At 42.3% G+C, this 22,197-nt stretch overlaps 1 protein-coding gene across 1 annotated transcript in view; it reads left to right on the top strand.

Annotated features, from left to right (window-relative positions):
- Positions 1-22,197, top strand: part of LOC122563473 (digestive cysteine proteinase 2-like) — a 46,099-nt gene that overhangs the window by 4,542 nt on the left and 19,360 nt on the right. The window contains exons 3-7 of the mRNA XM_043717226.1: positions 3,444-3,536; positions 5,673-5,845; positions 7,516-7,756; positions 10,430-10,628; positions 16,344-16,537. Coding sequence (XP_043573161.1) covers positions 3,444-3,536; positions 5,673-5,845; positions 7,516-7,756; positions 10,430-10,628; positions 16,344-16,537 — 900 coding nt within the window. The remainder of the gene's footprint in view (positions 1-3,443; positions 3,537-5,672; positions 5,846-7,515; positions 7,757-10,429; positions 10,629-16,343; positions 16,538-22,197) is intronic.

The raw sequence follows: 22,197 nt of genomic DNA, 5'->3' as shown, positions 1-22,197 counted from the left end.
TGTGTGCATCTGTGTGTGTGCATCAGTGTGTGTGTCTGTGTCTGCATGTGTGCATTTGTGTGTGTGTGTCTCTGTGTTTCTGTCTGTTTGCATCTGTGTGTGTGTCTGTGTCTGCGTGTGTGCATCTATGCGTGTGCATGTGTGTGTATCTGTGTTTGTGTTTGTGTTCATCATCCGAGATGGTGACAGAGTAGCAGCACAGTGTGCAGGCTCCTTAGCTCAGGAGACCGAAGTCCGTCTACTCCGTTTGCTTTTTACTGTGTTTTCTCTCTGCTTGTTTAAAGGAAGTTTCCATTTATTATCTTACCTCTTGTCCAGCGATGAGGAGGCACCCAGTACTGGGTGACCAGAGGGCGGTCTGGCCTTGGCATGGGAGGTTCCAGGTGGTCTTGTCCTGGCTTGGAAATTTCATTTTGAATATTCCGGTAGCCTGGCACGGTGATCACCTTGTCCCAGAGGGTGGTCTCGGTTTGGCAGTCTTGTTGTGTGTGTGTGTCTGCCTGTCTGTGTGTGTGTGTGTGTGTGTGCGTAAGCAGAGAGAATAATTCACACTCTTTGTTCCCAGTGCTCCATATGAATCTGTTCCCAGTGCTCCATATGAATCTGGCCTGATCTTACTCTCTTATTTGAAGCTATGGGACGCATGGTTAACTCTTTCCCTAAGGATCAGTTTCTCAGATAAAGTGGCAGGACATTTGAAAATAGAGGTGGATAGGTTTTGCCTTCTTTTATTTTGGTTCCAGGACAGTGATTACCTTTGTCTTGTATCAATTTAAATATTTAGTCAACACCAGGAAGACATAGACTAACACCAACACGGTCAACTCCTGTTGAATTGAGAAGAAATTAAAGGATAATCCTCCTGTCCAGCTGTGGTTTGTTTGTTTCATCAATTGATATTTACTCCCGTCATACTAACTGTTTGTATGATTTTGGTTCAACAAATACTGTGTCTACTGAATAACTTTGACCATATTGTTCTTCTATTTCATTTATTTCAATCCGGTGGAATGGTAGCTCAGATCAGCTGTGGGCTTATTAAATGGCAGAATTGGCTTGAGGGGCCGAGTGGCTCACTTTAAGCCCCTTGGAGAAAGTGAGAACTGCAGATACTGGAGAGTCAGAGTCAAGAGTGTGGTGCTGGAAAAGCACAGCAGGTTAGGCAGCATCCGAGGAACAGGAAGAACAATGTTTTGGGCAGGAGTCCTTCATCAGGAATGAGTTTCAGCTCTATGTCCATTGTCCACAGGACAAATAACAATTTGATTGAGTTCTTCAGCATGCCATCTTCTGGAGGTGTCGGAGAGTGGTTTGAGGAATTGTCTGGAAATATAATGACTAAGAGCATCAAGGGTCATTGTTGGATCTGTGTATGTGCCTTAAACTGACAAAGCACTGAGTTTCTAAACTCACATTAGCCATTGGTAATTGTTACACAGAAGCCATGGGAAAGGAGAGTCAATCTGGATTTCACTCTTGACCTCCTTCAATGCCAGATCCAAGTGGAATTGGAGGTGACCAACATTTTGTTGGAGGCTTTGTAATGTTCCTTTTTTAGGTTTAACGGTTCTGACCCAGATTTCAAAGACACACAACTCAGATACCATTCCAGTTAATGTGGTACACCTTTATTGAATTACTAAGCAATAATACATACCCACAATAACATGGACTGTTGAAAGTTTCAGCTGGCAGGGGTCTGTCTCAGGTGAGCAATCCATCAAACGTTCCCCTTGGGCAGGTGATCAAACTGCTGTACCCTGGCTTCAGTCCTGAGTTGCTCTTGATGTCTTATTTTATAAGTTAAATTCTAGAACTTTCCTCTACATTCACACTCACATACATACACATACTCTCTCACAGACACTCATATCACCGCGCACGCACACACACACACGTACGTTTGTGGGGTGAATTTATACTTGTAGAATTACAATTCATTTTGTTTAAAAAACTGCTTAAATCCATGTAAGATTCTGTAAATCCCTTTTTAGATTAGAATCAGTCTGAACATTGGGGCACAGACAGCCTCACACAGGGTACCTCACACCTTCAATACATTACCTGGGCCAACATGGCACCTATTGTTAAAGTTCATTGAGAATGTAACTTTAAGAAAGCTCTGGAATTTAAATATGAAAGAACTGAAACCAGCACGTCCATTCTAAAAGATGAGAGACTTAACAAACGATCCAGGTCTTTTCCAACATATCATTTCAGTTCCATCACACTGTAAACTTTTGCTATAAATTCTGTGTCCTACAGTCGCATGCTCCACAACCACGTGATGAAGGAGCAGCGCTCCGAAAGCTAATGCTTCCCAATAAACCTGTTGGACTATAACCTGGTGTTGTGTGATTTTTAACTTTGTCCAATGCAGTCCAATGCTGGCACCTCCAAATCATTATTTTATAACATTTCCTTGCGATTGACTGTTTTCCATTTAAGGTAATGGCCCTTGTAATTGGTTTTAGTTACATCATTGTGGGAGGTCATCACCAGATCTATTCTCTCTGATCTCTTTCTTTAAGGTTATGATTGAAAATGCAGATGCAGCTGCCTGGACCGTTATCTCTATCTCCCTTATCTTTACGGTCACAGAAACAATAGGCACAGATCCCTGATAGCCCCAGCACAGTTTCAACTTGGCAAAAGGGAGGACTGCAGATACTGGAAACCAGAGTTTAGATCAGAGTGGTGCTGGAAAAGCACAGCAGGTCAGGCAGCATCCGAGGAGCAGGAAAATCGACGTTTCGGGCAAAAGCCATTCATCAGGAATAGAGCTATTCCCTCTATCCCTGATGAAGTGCTTTTTGCCCAAAACGTTGCTTTTCCTGCTCCTCAGATGCTGCCTGACCTGCTGTGCTTTTCCAGCACCACTCTGATCTAAACCCCAGCACAGTTTCAGCCTATTAACAAATATCCATGGCTTGACCACTTCCTTGCCATCCGGCCTTTCAGTCCTCATACCCAAAATGCCATTTGCTTTTTGGTCAGGGTACCCATTCTATCACCATGATGCAACCCAGCTCACAGGGCTTCATCACATACAGTTTCCAATCATTAATAGGAATGAGATAATAGATGCATGATTCAAAGTACATGATACAAGATTGTATGCACGTGTGTGTATTGGCCAACAACATGCAGACTTCAAAAACATAATAAATAAAGTACAGGAACCTTCATTCATAAACATTAAAAATGTCTTTATCCATTTATTTTACCTATTCACCTCGGTTAAAGTGTCAATTTTTTAAATGTAAAGAAAGAAACAATTGCATTTTTACAGCTCATACTTTGACATAGGAGGTCCGACACAGCTTTAAGCCGTGAATGTGGTGTGAGTGCACATGGAGAATGGTGGGTTGCTGAATGTCTCTTAGTTGCAAGGGAGAGGTTTGTTTGACTGTAAGAATAAACAAACTTTTTAATATTCGCAGGAATTCTGTCATTGCCATTTGCTGAGATTAAAGAGCCATTCGAAGCTTGGTACAACCTGTCTGGAAACGTCAGCCGCATTGAATACTATCATGGTACTGCTTCTGTCCCGATAGATTAACATATTGTTTCAGTTAATTAGCCTTACGTATGCGTGTCAAGTCAGAGTGAATTGTTACAGTTGGAATTTTCCTGATTCTCAAGGGATTTAATTTCTGATTAAATCCATCTATTTCTATAACCTGATTATTATCTCCCTCTTTAGTTTCAGTTAAGTGAGAACAGTGATAAGGTTCTGGAACAGTGGTATGGTTCTGGAACTGCCTGACTGTGAAATGTTCCTACAATTTTTTCTTGCAAATTTAAGGATGATGCTGCATTCTGAAAGAAGCTAAAACCAGAGTTGAACTGAAAGCAACATATGCCGGAGAGCACAGTGGGTCAGGCAGCATCCATAGAGAGAGAACAAACAAACATTTCGAGTCTGGATCACTCTTCATCAGAACTGACGTGAAATGTGGAGGGGGCAGCATTTATGCCATAATTGGGGATGGGGGATTGGAACTATCAACACCCTTTCTCCCCCAGCACTCCTACACCCCCCACACTTCACTTCAGCTCAGATGAAGAGTTATCTAGACTTGAAACATTAGCTTACTTTCTCTCCCTGGATGCTGCCTGACCCGCTGTAATCTCCAGCATTTGTTGCTGTCAGTACAGATTCCAGCATCAGTATTAATTTGTTCTGACCATCTAAGTTTAGAATTGAGTTAGATTGTGTCAAGGCTGTTAGTAGCTCATCATTATTTTTTAAAAACCTACTAGTTTTTGTCAGCAAATTAATAAAGTTGTTCTAAAAGTACTGTAGCAGAAGCAGATAAAGACCAGTTCTGATTATAATATGATTCTTATATTCCAATCTCTGAAACCTTCACTGTATTGTCATTAGGGAATCAGGTTTAAAAACAGCACGTTTCTTCCAGATCAGATTAACAGAAAGGGAAAGTTGGCTTCATTGAATCCCTACAGTGTAGAAACAAGCTATTTGGTCCAACAAGTTCACACCCACCGAAAGAATATCCCGCCTAGACCCATTCCCTAACCTATTACTCTACATCTACCCCTGACTAATGCACCCAACCTACACACCCCTGAACAGTAAGGGCAATTTAGCACAGCCAATTCACCTAAACTGCGTGTCTTTGGACTGCAGGAGGAAACCCATGCAGACAATGTGCAAACTCCACACAGACAGTCACCTAAGGCTGGCATTGAACCCAGGTCTTCTGATGCTATGAGGTAGCAGTGCTAACCACTGAGCCACCATAAGTGATATGGTTTCCCAAAATAGCATTGACAATTGATCAGACGCAAGGTGGCTACTTAACTTTTCAGTTGATGAATATTTTAGGAAAATGGAGCCTTTTAGGAAAAGGAAAAAGTGTGACGATGGGAATCAGAGCAATGAGTTTGTTTAAAACCCAGCAGTTCCTGATCAAAAGCAATGTTTCAGTTTGTGTAAATTTTAATTTTATAACTTAAGAATATGAGAAATAGGCACTGGCCATTCGGCCCTTTGAACAGGGCACAGCATCCAGAATAATTATGGTTGATCTTCTTGCTCAAGTACCCTTTCTACCCCTCTCCCCTTAATTCCATGATATCCCAAATTCTCTCCCTCTCAGTCCCCAGTGAGCTCAGCAATGCTGCACCTTTCTGCAGTGGACATTTTGACAAATTCACAACCCCTGAGCAAAGAAATGTCTCCTCACCTCAATCTTAAATGCCTGTACCCTTATTTTAGAGCTGTGACTATAGAAGACACAGACATTTCAGTAGATGATCATCATAACATTCAAGTGAGATACTGTGAATCCTGGAAATGTGAAATAGGAGCAGCAAGTGTTGAATTCCTCAGCAGGTCATGCAGCACCTATGGAGAGAAATGCAAAGTTAATGCTTCAGAGCGATGGGCTATTACTGAAATTATCAATGCCGTGTTCAAACGTACACTGGTTTTTAATCTTCCTGATTACAAATTACTTTGGAAGTGTAGCTATTTTTTAATCTTATTATAGTTCCACATGACGAAGACCCAGCAGCCACGCTGTCTGTCGGAGGACGTTTGCTGAGTGGAAGCAATAGTATTGATAGTGATCTGCTCACAGCTGTCATTTACTGTTTCTCCTTTTGTTTGAATAGTTATAAATCGATTCTTTTCCATTTGACAGGTCAGGTTATAACCCTACAGCATGGGTTCGAAAAGCCAGCTGGAATTAGTTACAAGATTTCTCCAGAGACTACAGAAACGGAGATAAATGTTATCAAATGCTTCCAAATAAATGGAACTGTTGATGATCCCATCTTTCCACAGTCAGTCTTTCCAAACTTGAAGGGTTTTAAGGTAAGAGTGACAGGTGCTAAAGTTTAGAATTCAGTCAAAAATTAAAATAAAGCTATGAGAGCATCATAATGGAAAATTCTAAATGAAAACAAAAATAATATGATTAAAGGCAAGACAAGAGGAGCAGGAAAATGCAGAGGTAAATGGGAACACCAGGTGCTTGAGCAGGGAATTAGGAGGGAGGGAAGGTAATAATGGCAGAGAAGGTGTAGATGGAAAAGAAATTAAATAGGATGGGAACACAAGTTGGAGGAGTATCTGAGTGACTGAGGAAGAAATAGAGGAGAGGTGTCTCTAAATGCTAGATTTTTCAAAGCCCCTTGACCACCTCCAGAGAACAAAGTCTCAGGATGATGGGGCAGGACATTGAAAACTGAGATGTGGAGGAATTTCTTCATTTAGAGGTTGGTAAATCTTTGGAATGCTCTGTCCCAAAAGCTGTGGAGCTCAGTTGCTGATAGTGTTCAAGACTGAAATCAATGAATTTCTACTAAAGGGATTTGAAGATGGCTTAGGATAAAGGTGTGCAACTAGAAGATTAGGTGTGGTCTCATTAGATGGTGGAATGGACTCAAGGGGCTGAATGGCCTCCTTCTGTTTCTATTTCTTATGATCTCACCTCCATATTGTACTATCACCTCTCCTCGAAAAGGAAAGGACAAAAAGATAGACGATGGGGGGATTGAAAACAACCTCATCCCAACTGACCACCGTACATGAATGAATGAACACATCCAAAATGAACTCACTCACGTGAGTCTCCGTGATGTGTGGTCAATAACCTGACCTTCGTCATTTTAGCTGTTAATGTCCCGCTGCTTGCACTGACACGACAACATCTCTAGAATGTTTCCTGAACTAGGGCTTTCCAAAATGAGAGGTTATCATGTTCGGAAAAGGGGCAGCAGATTTAAGAGAGAGATGAGGAAAAATTACTTCTTCAAAAGGGTCATGAATCTATGGAATGCACTCCCCCAGAGTGCAGTGGATGCTGGGGCATTGAGTAAGTGTAAAGAGGAGGAGACGGATTTTTAATGAGTAACAGGTTGAAGGGTTTTGGAGAGTGGGCAGGCAAGTGGGGTTGAGGCCAAGATGAGATCAGCCACGATCGTATTAAATAGCAGACCAGGCTCCAGGGGCTGAATGGCCTCCTCCTGTTCCTAGTTCTTATGTTTAATGGAGAACATTATTTTATTTCTATATTTCCCAATGAACTTCAGTTAGAAGACTGCCAATATTTCCCCATGAGATTGAGAGATTCATGTTGCCATTTAAGACCCAGTTCTGAGGTAATTGTCCCTCACTACTCTAACGTCACTGTGTTCACTCGCATTTTCATTATGCTCCATATTTAGCTGACCTGCTGCAAGTGGAGACAGATTCACTTTGACACTGCTGAAAGAGGCATGGGTGAAACAATTTCCTCTGGATTGCTCACAAATTGGAAGTAATCAGCCAAGCAATAAAGCAAACAAAAAGCAGAGATCTGCCGTTACTTCGATTTTGTAGTGCAGTGAAAATCTAAAGTAGAGAAGTCCTTTATGGTGCAGGGAGTACAAATAATTCTCGATCTGTATTAAATACTAAAGAATTAAGTTAACTTTTATTATCCCATTTGTATTTATCAGCATTTGCGGTCTGATTGTGTATTTTAATGTCGATCTATTTAGTTTATAAAGGAAGAGGACTATAAAGGACAACATTGCAGTGTGTGGCAGAATATTATTTACAAAAATGAAAAGAAAAACAATTACACCATTTGGATCACCAATTCTACAAATGGTCCCATTCCAGTCCATTATGAAATGAAGGGGTATAATACGTTGTTTGGATCCCATTATGACCAATATGAATTAGATTATGGGACTGTGCACTTTGACATGGACTCAAATATCTTCGAACTTCTTGAAGGTAAAGCTTTTGAAAGATGGCTACAGATGAATATGTTGTTCAGAGATGTTGATGTTTGCAGAGAGCACTCCCCATTTGGTTATGTGGTGTATAACGACACACTCTTGCTTGAGGTTCTGTATGGACCAAAGCAAACCCTCTTCAAATAATTCCAGAAGATAGCCTCGACCCAACTTTTACCTCATTTAAAGGCAAGTGTAAGGTGCAGTGTCCACATATAATTTGATTGGTTACACTACTCGGCTTTAAGCAAAACACACTTTATTCCTAACCTACTGTTAAAATACAAATGAAAGAAAGAATAATTGATATAACTTTAACTCCATTGGAAAACTTAGTAGAATAATAGATTATTTAACTACTAAACGGCAATTGTTCCAGTATAATAACACCCCATAAACACACCCTTGACAAAGGCAAATTCAGTAAAACAGATTGTCTCACATGTGATTCTGGCAGCAGGGAGAGAGCCCAAGCTTTTAGCTGGAACAGAGAGAGGTATAGCTGCTTCTATATTCAGCTTCAAAACCGCAACAACCAAAACTCAACTAAAACCCCTTGGGAGCCAGACTCCACCCATTCATGCTGTTTCTATTGTTCAAACTTAAAAAAAAACTTTATTGTCTTGGAAGAGACAATTTGATGCCTCTGTCTTAAAACGTCTCTTCAAAAAACATGGGTGGCACGGTGGCTCAGTGGTTAGCACTGCTGCTCCACAGCGCCAGAGACCCGGGTTCAATTCTCACCTCAGGTGACTGTCTGTGTAGAGTTTGCACACTCTCCCCGTGTCTGCGTGGGTTTCCTCCCACAGTCCAAAAATGTGCAGGTTAGGTGAATTGGCCATGCTAAATTGCAGGAAGTGTTAGTTGTAGGGGAATGGGTCTGGATGGGTTGCTCTTCAGTGGGTTGGTGTGGGCTTGTTGGGCCGAAGGGCCTGTTTCCACATTGTAAGTAATCTAATCTAAAAAAGGATGAAATACACCTCTTAAAGCCACAGTGTCATCATAGCACTCTCAGATAGTCATCATACACTGTCACTGATGTATGAGGAGGGCAGCACTCTTCCTGTTTACCTTACTCTTGAGGTTGAGCTTAACATATGAATTTTCAAACTGTATTGAATGTTTTGAACCTTTCATTGAGCTCATTTTTACTGATTGTCTCTTCAGCATTTTCTGACCCTGAAGAATTGAAACGTAACCTGCTGTCTATTTTTAGAGTTCCAAAATTAGCAGTGTTTGGAGTCACTATGATAAAACAAAGAACTGTGCGCATAAAATAAAAACATAGTGCTGGAGAAACTCAGCAGGTCGGGCATCGTCTGTGGAAAGAGAAACAGAGTTAATGTTTTGAGTCTAATGAAGAAGCATCATTGGACTCAAACGTGAACTCAGTTTCCCTCTCTACAGATCTGTTGAGTTTTTCTAGTAATTTCTGTACTTGTGGGAACCACTACATTTGTTTTTAATATTGTCCCAAATTGGCACTTACTTGATCTATATAAGAGCAATCAGTAATTCCACACTAACTCCTACCATAGAGTCATTCATGCCGACATCATGAAATGTTTCAAAAACCAGTAACAGTGCAACAGTACAACTTTCATTCTTCAGCTTTTGTAAAGTAACAACTCCTTGTAAAGGCATTATGTGACCGCTCACATAATGAGTGTAGCTTTGGGAAGAGAACAGGAGCATGATTTGAAGGGAATATTGTGGTTCAGAGCAGCATTGATTAACCAGAAGGTAAAGATGGGAGCATGACCAAACTTGATACTTGAATATTCCAAAAACTTCAGTAGCTACGATGAATGAAGCAAGAAGGTTAGGACTGGGGAGATGTGAATTTTATTTTGTGTGCTGTTAGAATTGCTGTTGGGCATTTTATTCGAAATGCTCTTGAATATTGTGTATGTCATGGTGAACCTGAACATTAGTAATTAGTAAGCTGTCAAATTTATTCATTTCTCATCAGAAAGGAAACAAAGAGCCTACAAAATACAGTCATAACATTTAAAATTAAAGAGACATACGTGTCGTTCCATTATAACACGTGTTTCATCAATGTGAATTCACTGTAACGCGATTGACGAATTGGGGCACTGTTTCTGCTGCATGAACTTATAAACGCGTGTTGGCTGTAACAGCATTATATCATCTACATGTTAAGTGCTGTTTCTAAAGCATGATTTTTCTATAATGGTGGCTCAGTTGTTAGCACTGCTGCATCATAGCACAAGGGTCCCAGGTTCGATTCCAGCCTTGGGTGACTGTCTGTGTGGAGTTTGCACATTCTCCCTGTGTCTGCGTGGGTTTCCTCCGGGTGCACCAGTTTCCTCCCACAGTCCAAAGATGTGCAGGTCAGGTGAATTGGCCTTGCTAAATTACCCGCAGTGTTAGGTACATTTGTCAGAGGGAAATGGGTCTGAGTGGGTTACTCTTCGGAGGGTTGGTGTGGATTTGTTGGGCTGAAGGGCCTGTTTCCACACTGTAGGGAATCTAATCATAATCTATAACACGGGATTCCACAAGAACGCAACCATCGCGTTATAGAAGAATTGATTGTATCTCTGACTTTCTAATGGAGAGTCTGGCATATGGTCATGCTCACTCTAATAAAACTATTGGAAACCTGAATTGATCCATTATTGATCTATTGATTTCTTTGTGACAGGTCTGCCTTGTGAAGGATTTACTGGTCCTGAAGTAGAACACAGAATCCTGGCAAATCCCATTCAGGATTTAGTTACCACAGATAAGGAAGATCAGGCTCATCGTTTGTTTCAGCATTACAAGGAGACGTTTAATAGAGACTATGAGACAGATGATGAAGAGCATGATTTGAGAAGAACCACATTTACTCACAATGTGAGGTATAGCCACTTTCACTTTCAATGAAATGGAGAGCTGTCATTTTTATTTTTAATGCTGGTTCTGAGCCCAACTATAATAAATCCCAAATAAAAATTGAAAGCACTGTGGATGCTGTAAATCAAAGACAAAAACAAAAATTGCTGGAAAAGCTCAGCAGGTCTGGCATCATCTGTGGAGAGAAATCAGAGTTAATGTTTCAGGTCCAGTGACGCTTCTCCAGAACATTCTGAGGAAGGGTCACCAGACCTGAAACGTTGACTCTGATTTCTCTCCACAGATGCTGCCAGACCTGCTGAGCTTTTTCAACAATTTCTGTTTTTGTGTTTGATAAATCCCAATACTTCCTTTCTCTGGGATACTTATGTCAGTCCATCTTGAATTTTGGCTGCGCTGATGATCTTTCGTCCTTTCACTGTTTTACTGATTCTCAGTAGACCAATCACTGCACCTTAAACACTTGCAGAAGCATTTTAAGAGGTGTTTATAAAAAGCACTTACCATACGACAATTAGACCATAATAAATGACAACAGGAGAAGGCCGTTCGGCCCCTTGAGCCAGCTCCATCATTCAGTGGGACCTGTGGTTGACCTAACATTCCTCATCTCCACTTTCGTGTGTATTCCCCATAGCCCTTGATTCCCTGACCGATGAAAAATCTATTTCAGTCATAAATACACCCAGGGACTCTGCCCCCACAGCTCACTGTGGCAAGGAGTTCCAAAGATTCACAACTCTCTGGGGGGAGAAATTCCTTCTCATCTCATTCTTAAATTGGTGCCCCTTTATTCTGAGACTATGCCCTGTGGTCTTAGACTCTCCCATGAGGGGGAGCACCTGTCAGTATTTACCCTGTCAAGCCCTTTAAGAATCCCATCTGTTTCAATGAAATCACCTCTCATTCTTCCAAATTCCAATAAGTAGAATTGTTTCTTGTCAGTGGCAATCACTCACTAACGATTACGGCTGTCCGCCTCAGAAGCTCCGTGACACTGGTCATGGATTCTATGGCTCCTTGTGTGGCTGATGCACCCAATCCTAGAGCCACATCTCCCACCACACATTTCCGAGAGATGGAATTGGTGCCTGGTCTGGAGATCATTCCTTTTCTGTTCTTCCTCTTGCTGGCGGATGTTCTTGAAGAATTGTGTCTCTTCATACAGGAGTTTCTTCTAAATCAGTTTCTTCTGAATGAGGGTCTCCCATGTGTTGACATCATGTTTTGGCGGCACGGTGGCACAGTGGTTAGCACTGCTGCCTCACAGCGCCGGAGACCCGGGTTCAATTCCCGCCTCAGGCGACTGACTGCGTGGAGTTTGCATGTTCTCCCGTGTCTGCGTGGGTTTCCTCCGGGTGCTCCGGTTTCCTCCCACAGTCCAAAGATGTGCAGGTCAGGTGAATTGGCTATGCTAAATTGCCCGCAGTGTTAGGTAAGGGGTAAATGTAGGGGTATGGGTGGGTTGTGCTTCGGCGGGTCGGTGTGGACTTGTTGGGCCGAAGGGCCTGTTTCCACACTGTAATGTAATGTAATCTAATCTAATCAATGTTATGTTTCTTGAGGGGGTCTTTCAAAAGATTCCTATCTCCTCCTTTCAGTCGAGTGCCTTCCTTGAGCCTGGTGAGGAAGCTTTGTTCTGGCAGTCAGAACTCAGGCATCTTAAACACATGGCTGTCACAGAGTCACAGAAACATACAGCACAGAAACAGACCCTTCAGACTCTATGAGGGATCATGCCTCCAACAAAATAACATATTTCCTTAATGGGACCAGAACTGCTCACAGTATTCCAGGCGTGGTCTGACCAGCGGCCTGCACCTTCAGAGAGCTGGCAAGTTCTCCCTGGTGTCCTTACTGATATCTCTCTCTCAATCAGAATCATTAAAGCAAATTACCCTGTTCATTAGCACTTTTTTCACTGGAATTTAGAAGAATGAGAGGAGATTGCAGAGAAACCTATACAATTCTAACCGGACGAGACAGGATAAACATAGGAAGGGAGTCGAGAAGCAGGGGTTAGAGGCTGAGGGTATTTAGGCCATTTAGAACTGAGATGAGGAGACACTCATTCACCCAGAGAGTGCTAAGACTGTGGAATTCTCTGCGACGGAATGCAGTCGAGGCCAAAACATTGAATGCTTTCAAGAAGGAGTTAGATATAGTTTTTTTGGATTAAACAGGTATGGCGTTACTGAGTTGGATGATCATACTGAATGGTGGAACAGGCTTGAAGGGCCGAATGGCGTGCTCCTACTCCTGTTTTCAATGTTTCTATGTGTTATGTTTTGTGAGATTTTGACATGTGTCATTACAAGTTTAGTCTTTACAAATATCAACACTTCAAAAAAAAAGGTTATTCTCTTTCGAGCAATTTGACACACCACGTGGTTGTGAAAAGGCAAGTTTCTTCACTTTAATTTCACCAAAGATCCAATAAAATGTGAGTCTGGAGAATGAACTTTTATTTACATAGTGTTTCAGGACAACCTACAGATTCCTTTTGAAATGCAGTCAGAATAGTTATGTAGATCAACAAAAGGTTAATGCTACACATCTGGAAGACATTGTCTCATCCTACCACTCCCCCCACCCCAACTTCCACAAATAATCAAAATCAATGGAGCACCACTGGACAATGTGGGCTAATCCACATAGAGACAGCAGGGCAGTCTGCTTTGGGAATGTGTCTGAGATATGTGCAATGTACAGCAGACACCTCAAATCCTGAGGGAAATACCACTTGTGATGCAAAATCCTACAAATCCACTGTAAGGGTAGACGCTCCCTTGTCAGTGTCCTCTCTCAGGGCCAATGTCCTCAGCATCAAGGCACTGGGTTAATGTCAATCAGCTGCATTCGACAGGCCACATCCTCTGGATGCCTGACGCAGGACTCCAACACAAGTTCTCCATTCCAAGCTTCACAGGGAAACCAGTTACCTGGAGGGCAGAGGAAATGCTTCAAGAATATCCTCAAAACTTTCCTGAGAAAATCCAGAATCCCACACTGACCCTTAGGAATCTCCCACCTGAGGCCTCCCAAATGAGAGAAGAATCATCTGTGAAGGAGTGAGCCATCTCGAATGTCTCCTTCAAGCTGGGTTGGTGAGCACATGCACTGTGGAAGGAGTGTGTGAAAAGTCATCCTTAATCCTGAGGGACTCTCTAAGAAGGTGAAGAAGAATATTACATTCAACAAAGTTTTAAAAAGAATCAATAACTGATCGGCCAGATAAGAATAAACAGTCTGGTAGCGTTGCTGGAGAAACCTTCACAACAGGAACTGTATACTCATCCACATGGAATCCCTTGAAGGCTGCCTCAATGGGATAATGCAGCTTTAACTGAAAAGCAACATTTTCAACATTACAGCGTCCTCCATTAGCATTAAGAAATGTCAGCTCAAGGCCACAATGAGACTTAAAGCCAGACTCACAGATAAAAGGACTCCTGGTGGGCACAGTGATCCATAACTGCAGAATGGTGAGATGTTTGTGTTCACATGCCCCACCCACATGCTGAGCCTAAGATAAAGCTGCAATCTACCATAGTTCAAAACTACGTTTCCAGTGGAACATTGTAAATGAAACCTCTCCACGTGAGAAGGACATTACATACTGACAGAGACGTTGGCCAGGGAACAAAGTGGTGCTTTGAAGTGACAGACAACTGGAAGCTCGTGGCTATTTATGCAAACAGAACATAGGTGTTCCACAAAGCGATTGCCCAGTCTGCGCTTCGTTTCCCCAGTGTAGAGGAGACCACATTGTGAGCAGCGAATGCAGTCGACTAGATTGAGTGAAGTACAGGTTAACACTGGTTCACTGAAAGGTGTGTCTGGGCCCTTGATACTGAGGAGGGAAACAGGCAGCTGTTACACCTTCTGCATTTCAAGGAAGGATGCCGTGGGGCTGTGGGGTGGGGCGAGGTGTTGGGAGTGAAGGAGGAGTGGACCAGTGTGTCCCAGAGGGAATGGTCCTTTTAAAAGGCTGACAAGAGAGGGGATGGGAATATATGTCTGGTGGTGGCATCTGCTGAAACTGGCAGAAATGAACCTCTGGATGTGGATGCTGGTGGGATGGTAGGACAAAGTGCAGTCAGTTCAGATGGAGATAAGTTGGAATTGCTGAGGGGGGCAGAGAAATTGAGGCAACCAATTCACATCACCAGTTCTCAATAAACAGGTTAAGGTCAGGTAAAAGGTCAGAGGGAAGGGAACAGGTGGAGGGAGAGTGTTGGAGATGGGTGAAGGGATATCTGGGATGGGAAGGAGACTCTCGTCTGAAGAAATGGGCACGGAGATGGTAGGTGATGGAAGATGTGTTCAATGTCATGTTGTGTCTGAAATTCTTTATGATGGGGATGCAGAGGGATAAAGCTGAGCCCTTTGCTAAGTACAGAACGTTCAGTATCGAAGAGCGGAAGGTCGGGGAGGATAGTAAGTACATGGCAGGAGACGGCATTGGGAAAGGGGATGGAGTCAGGGAAGAGGAGGAGAGAAAGGTTCTGGAGGGCTGTAGGTATCTCTGAGTTGTTGCATCTTGTGTTCCTTTACACATGAAAGAAAGAAAAAATGTTTCTTGTTAGCACAGCGAGTGAACCAGAGAATGAAGTGGAACATGGGAGCAGTGCAGCTCTAAGCCAGCGTGAGGCGATGTTGTTGGAGAGAGGGTGAGAGTGTGTACATGATGATGCATGGCACTGAGTGTGGCTCTCAGGATGTGTTGAGAGCAGCTGTCTGAGCGACACTGAACATCGTGAGATCCCTGGAATCCTGGGTGGATTGAAAACATGAGGGATGGATCTTGAGTTGGAATCCATGTGGGGTGAGTCTGAGTCTCTAAGGGCAGTCACTAAGGAACAGGGCATGGCTGTGGAAACGAGTTTTAGCAAATACCTGGTCAAATACCAGGAACGATGGTGAACTAGAAAAAAGATTGGAATGAAAATCCTGTTGGAGAGAGGAGCAGATCTTCACCAAGATGGGCACACCTGAAAGGAGTGTGGCAGAGAGGTAAGCACTTAAAATAAAATAAAGAGCTGCAGATGCTGGAATTCTGAAACAAAAACAGAAATTGCTGGAGAAACTCAGCAGGTCAGGCAGCATCTGTGGAGAGAGAAACTGAGTTTCAAGTCCGATGGTAGAATCCAGTTTACAAACAGTGAGAGAAAATACAATTGTATTATTGATATCATAGCTTTGAGAGAGAAAGCAATTAATAATGTTGTGGCAGAATGGCAATGTCACTGAACTTGTAACCTGGGGACTCAAGCATAATGCTTTGGAGACCGAGGTTCACATCCCCAGTATATCAGGTAGAATTTTAATTCAGCTGATAAATTTGGAAGGTAAAGCTAATTGCAGTGATGGTAACCATGAAGCTGTTGCTGATTGTTAATCAAAACCCATCTACATCACGAATCTTCTGGAAAGGAAATCTGCTATCCTTACCTGGTCTGGCCTTCATGTGATGCCAGACCCACAATAAACTGCTTATTCTCAACTATCCTCTGAAGTGGCCTAGCAGGGCAATTAGGGATTGGCAACAAATGCTGGTCTTGCTGGTGATGGCCACATACAATGAGTAAATGTAGGCAGGTATAGTAAGCAATTGTTTAAACATCCAATGCTATGTTCCGATGACTGCTCCATCTGGTCACTCTGATAATGTAGTAGTCAATGCCACAAGGTAACAGTTTTATTTATTTGATTTTAAGGTACATCCATTCAATGAATCGAGCAAACCTAACCTATAAATTGGAAGTTAACCATCTAGCTGACCGTACTGTGGCTGAGACAGCAGCAATGAGAGGACGGCTGAAGAGAACCTTACAAGATAACGGGCAGTCTTTTCCGACAGATCAGTACATATCCATTGTTGTCCCTCTGAGTGTAGACTGGAGACTGTACGGTAGGTGGGTCTATTCCCTGTGAGTGAAGAGTTGTTGAGGATTATACAATATGACAAGCTGATTGACTTGAACTATCCAGTGTCTGTTGATCTTTCTTCGACTCCTCTGCTCCCACACATCCCTCCACCACAACTCCACCTCCCCACTAACCCAATGAAAAGAACTAAACTCAGTAACTTCGATGCTGCCTTTAGCCTTGAAGCAAAAGATCTAACTGTCCATTTAACCAACAGGTAAAACCATAGCACCAATTTGTGTTTGTTTCAGATCCTTAACAATTGAAGGTATTTCAGAGGAGCAATGACCAATTGCAAGATGTTAGGATGATGACCAATACCTCACTCAGAGAGATAGATTTTAAGCACTGTCTTAAAGAAACAGAAATAAAAAGGTGAACAGTTTTATGAGGCAATTCTAGAGTCACTACAGATTGGAAGCAGGCCATTTAACTCATTGAGTCAATACTGACCCTCTGAAGACCATCCTACCAGACCCAACCCATCCCTGTATCTCTTTATTTCCCAAGTCCAATTCACCTAACCTCCAAGTCTTTGAACTGTGGGAGGAAACCCATGCAGACACGGGGAGAACATGCAAACTCCACACAGACAGTCACCCAAGGGTGGAATCAAACCTGGATCCCTGGTGCTGTGAGGCAGCAGTGCTAACCACTGAGCCACCATGCCAACCTTTCAGGAATTTTTAATAGCACAAATAAATCACGAATATTCGAAAGCGGTCAGAATTAAAGAAACTTTGCTATCTCCGAGGTTCGTGAAGCAGAGGTGTCAAGGGTGTGGAAGAATTTGAAAGTAAGGATGCAAATTCATAAATGTAAAACAGCTGGCACACTGATCTGTGAGATCAGTATCAAAGGTAAAGTCAAACTAAGATGTATAATGCTAAGCTGACCAGAAATGCCAAAGATGATGATGGTAGAAATGTTAACAGTATGTGGTCAAAGATTTCTGAGTTAATTATCCATAATGTTTTGTAATTAAAATATCTTTTGGGGGAAAATGTTTTTCTCACCAGAAGTGTACTTTAAAAAAAAATAAAAGGTAAAGTCAAACGCGACTGCAGTTAGGCGGTAGTGTGGGGGTAATGGGGGGAAAAAAGAAAAAAAAAAGGTAAAGTCAGACTGGCCCATACTGCTGCTGTCTCAGTAGAGACAGAGACAACTGATAGTGATTTAACCTGAGGGTCACTATGCCTCAGATGAGGGGAGAGGTTGAGAAGGAACATGATAACCTCAGCTGGTGTGGGAATTAAACCCAAGTACAGAAAGTAACAGTTTTGTACGAGCTGTCGGTCCTGTGCAGTAGCAATAAATAAGACTACTGTAGCAGTAGAAGATTAGAATAAATTCAGTACCTCCTTTATTTACACATTATTTAATTGGCAATTTAAATTCAACTTATAATAGGAACAAAATAGGAAATCTTTGTGAAATTCTTCCTGTCAAGTCCTCAGCTCTCAATTATTATCTTCCAACAATGGAAAATAAAACATCACTTTTTCCACCCTATGTGATGTTAATTCAACTAAGACACACTTTCCCATTCAACATACTGACCAGTCACTCAGGTTTTTGATGAAGGGCTTATGCCCGAAATGTCAACTCTCCTGTTTCTTGGATGCTGTCTGACCGGCTGTGCTTTTCCAGTGCCACACTTTTTGACTCTGATCTTCAGCATCTGCTGTCCTCACTTTGTCCTAGTCACTCCAAGGTGTCCAGCAATGCCAAAGGATGTAAGTCCATCGTTACCATCCATACCATTACATGCATTGCTGTTTACTCAACATGTTTCAGTCCCTACTTCATGGGTCCTGGCAATACTCCAGCAATAGTACAAAAAAACTTGTTCCAGGGCTAGGTTCTCAGCCAAGATATTCAGGTACAGCTACAACACTGCATTTACCTGAGAATGTGGAAAATTGCTCAGGTGTGTCCTGTACATAAAAAAATGGGACAAATCCAAGTAATTCTCATGAGCCTCATGGATCTACTCTCAATTACCAATAAGGTTAACAGTGCTATCAAGTGGCATTTGCTGCATAATAAACCTGCTCACCAAGTTGACACTGCTCCTGACCTCATTACAGACTTGGTCCAGACATGGACAAAAGAGCTAAATTGCAGAGATGTGCTGAGAGAGACTCCCCAGTTATCAAGACAGCCTTTGACCCAATGTGACATCAAGGATCCAGAACAAGACTGGAGTCAGTGGGAATGAGGGGAATCCCTCCACTGTTTAGAGTCATACCCAACACAAAAGAAGATGGTCGTGGTCGTGAGAGATCAATGATCTCAGCTCCAGGACATCTCTGCAAGAGTTCCTCAGGGTAGTGTCTGAGGCCTGACCATCTTCAGCTGCTTCATCAATGACCTTCCTCCATCGTAAGGTCAGAATTGGGGATGCTTGTCGATGAATGTACAATGTTCAGCACCATTTACTACTCCTCAGGTACTGAAGCAGTCCATGCAGGTATACAGTAAGACCTGGAAACATCCAAGTTTGGACTGATTAGTGCTAAGCAACATGTGTGTGAGACAAGTGGCAAGCAATAGCTATTTCAAACAAGAGAGAATCTAACCATCACTCTTTGAATTTCAATGGCATGTCCGTTACTAAATCCCCACTTCCAACTTCCTTTTTGTGACCTTTTCATGAGCACTCCCAAATCCCTTTGTGATGAAACTTTCTGCAGTTTTTATCCATTTAAATAATATTGAGCTCCTCTATTCTTCTTGCCAAGGTGTGTAACCTCAAATTTTCCCATGTTATACTTCATCTGCCAAGATTTTTCCCACTGGCTTAACCTGTCTGTATCCCTCTGCAGACTCTTTCCATTATCTTCACCATTGATTTTCCCACCTATTTTAGTGTCATCTACAAACTTGGCTATAATATATTCACCTCTTTACCTCAATCATTAATATATTGTCAATAATTGTGATCCCAGAGCAGCTCCCTGTGGCACTCCATTAGTTGCAATTGCTATCCTGAAAATGTTCCCATTATCCCATCTCTCTGTCTTCTATGAATTAATCAATTCTTTATCCATGCTAATACACAGCTGGAATAATAAATAGCCTAATGTGTGGTACTTTATCAAATGCACTCTGGAAATTCAAAATATATCTACAGGTTCGCCTTTATCTATCCTGGTTGTTAACTCTTCAAAGAATTCAAAAAAAATTTAACAGGTATGATTTCCCCTTCATGAAGTCATGCTAACTCTGCTTGATTATATAATGCATTTCTAAATGTTCAGCTATTATATCCTTTATCACAGATTATAACATTCTCCCACTGACAGATGATAATTACACGGCCAATAGTTACCTGTTTTTTTATCTCCCTCCCCTTTGAAATAAAGGTGTTACACTGGTAATGTTACAATCACATTCCTGATGAAGGACTTATGCCCAAAATGTTGACTGTCCTGCTCCTCGGATGCTGCCTGACCTGCTGTGCTTTTCCAGCACTACACTCTCAATTTTGATCTCCAGCATCTGCAGTGCTCACTTTCTCCATTTTTATAATTAAGCCTATTTTTCAACTGACTCATTTATAAAAATGTTGGTTTTGTTATCTCTCAACTAGACATTGTCTTAATTGTGTATTTCATTGGAATTTGAATGCAAATGACTCACTCCAGACTTATTTGGACTTGCTTGTTTCAGTGTTGAAAATTGTGACCTTGTGAACACCGTAGTTAGTTCATATTGCTAAATGCTGTAGTACAAATACATAGCTTTTGGTGGTGCTGTGGGCTATTATAAATCACTGGAGGGAAGAATTGAATTTACACAATGACACATTCTCATGCCAGCCTGAAATGACTCACCATCATTGAATTAAATTTGAACTGCAGTCACTGTTATCATATTGGCACATGCAGCAACTAATGTGCAGATGACAAAATCTTGTGACTAATTGGAATGAGCTGCCAGAGGAAAAGGTGGAGGTTGGTACAACTGCAACATTTAAAAGGCATTTGGATGGGTATATGAATAGGAAGGGTTTGGAGGGATATGGGCCAGGTGCTGGAAGGTGGAATTAGATTGGGTTGGGATGTCGAGTCGGCATGGATGGGTTGGACCGAGAGGTCTGTTTCTGTGCTGTACATCTCTGTGGCTCTCTATGACTCTATAACAATGAGGTGGATGAAGGGTTAATGAGGTTTCATATTGTTCAGGGGATACCATCCTTTCTCAAAGTGTACCAAGGCTTTCTTTTCCTTTCATGGGTGTCCCTGGCTGGGCCATTATTTATTGCCCATCCCTATCTTCCCATGAAAAGATGGCGGAGGGGGAGCTGCTACCTGGAACTGCGGCAGTCCATATGGTTTACACACACCCACAGTGCCTCTTACAGCCACTACAGCAATTGGCCAAGGCCTTAGCTTCATGTCTCCTCTAAAAAAAAGTAGCTGTGGCAACACTGCATTCCTGCAGCACTGCACTGACATGCCTGCAACATCCAGCACCTCGCAGACTTCACCAATGTTTCCAAACTTCAACAAACACTAAAACTTTCCCAAACTCAGCCTGAGCCAGTAAAGCATAAAAAATGACAAACCTGCAATTTAAGCAGCTTGGAGTGGGGGTTGGGAGAGGGCTGTGTGCACATGCAGTTGGATGTATTTAAGAGAAAGTGTTAATCAGACCCACAAGCTCAAAAGCAGTAGGTCAAGCATCAAGTCAGCATTTGGCACTAACTAACAGCACAACCTTTCTAGTTTCTATCTTTCTGAGCGCACATACCAGTCCCACACCAACACCGTCAATCATAAAATGCACAAGAGATACCAGAAGGTATAATGGATTCTGTGTTTTTCCACATTCTTCTCCTGATTCCTGTATGTCACGACTGATAGAGGAAGAGAAATTAGATTGATTAGGGCTTTATTCACTGGAGTTAGAGGCATGAGGGGGGATCTCATAGAAATCTGTAAAATTCTAATGAGACTAGACAGACTAAATGTAGGATGGATGTTCCCAATGAGCAGGGAGCCTCAACCAGGACTCACAGCCTAAGGATACGGGGTAGGCCTGTTATGACTGAGATGAGGAGAAATGTCTTCAGCCAGAGAGTGGTGGGTCTGGAATTCTCTGCCACAAAGTAGTTCAGGTCTAATATTGAATGGGTTCAAGAAGGAGTTCGATTTAGTTATAGACTCATAGAGATGTACAGCATGGAAACAGACCCTTCGGTCCAACCCATCCATGCCGACCAGATATCCCAACCCAATCTAGTCCCACCTGCCAGCACCTGGCCCATATCCCTCCAAACCCTTCCTATTCATATACCCATCCAAATGCCTCTTAAATGTTGCAATTGTACCAGCCTCCACCACATCCTCTGGCAGCTCATTCCATACACTACTCTGCGTGAAACAGCCTCAGCCTGTTCAGCCTCTCCCTGTAGCTCAAATCCCCTTAGGTCTCTTTTATAATTTTCTCCTCTCACCCTAAACCTATGCCCTCCAGCTCTGGACTCCCCGATCCCAGGGAAAAGACTTTGTCTATTTATCCTATCCATGCCCCTCATAATTTTGTAAATCTCTATAAGGTCACCCCTCAGCCTCCGACGCTCCAAGGAAAACAGCCTCAGCCTGTTCAGCCTCTCCCTGTAGCTCAAATCCTCAA

This window comes from Chiloscyllium plagiosum, chromosome 27 (assembly GCF_004010195.1).
Source record: "Chiloscyllium plagiosum isolate BGI_BamShark_2017 chromosome 27, ASM401019v2, whole genome shotgun sequence".
NCBI lineage: Eukaryota > Metazoa > Chordata > Chondrichthyes > Orectolobiformes > Hemiscylliidae > Chiloscyllium > Chiloscyllium plagiosum.
Note: the sequence above shows the minus strand (reverse complement) of the source record. Positions and strands in the feature narration are given on the sequence as shown.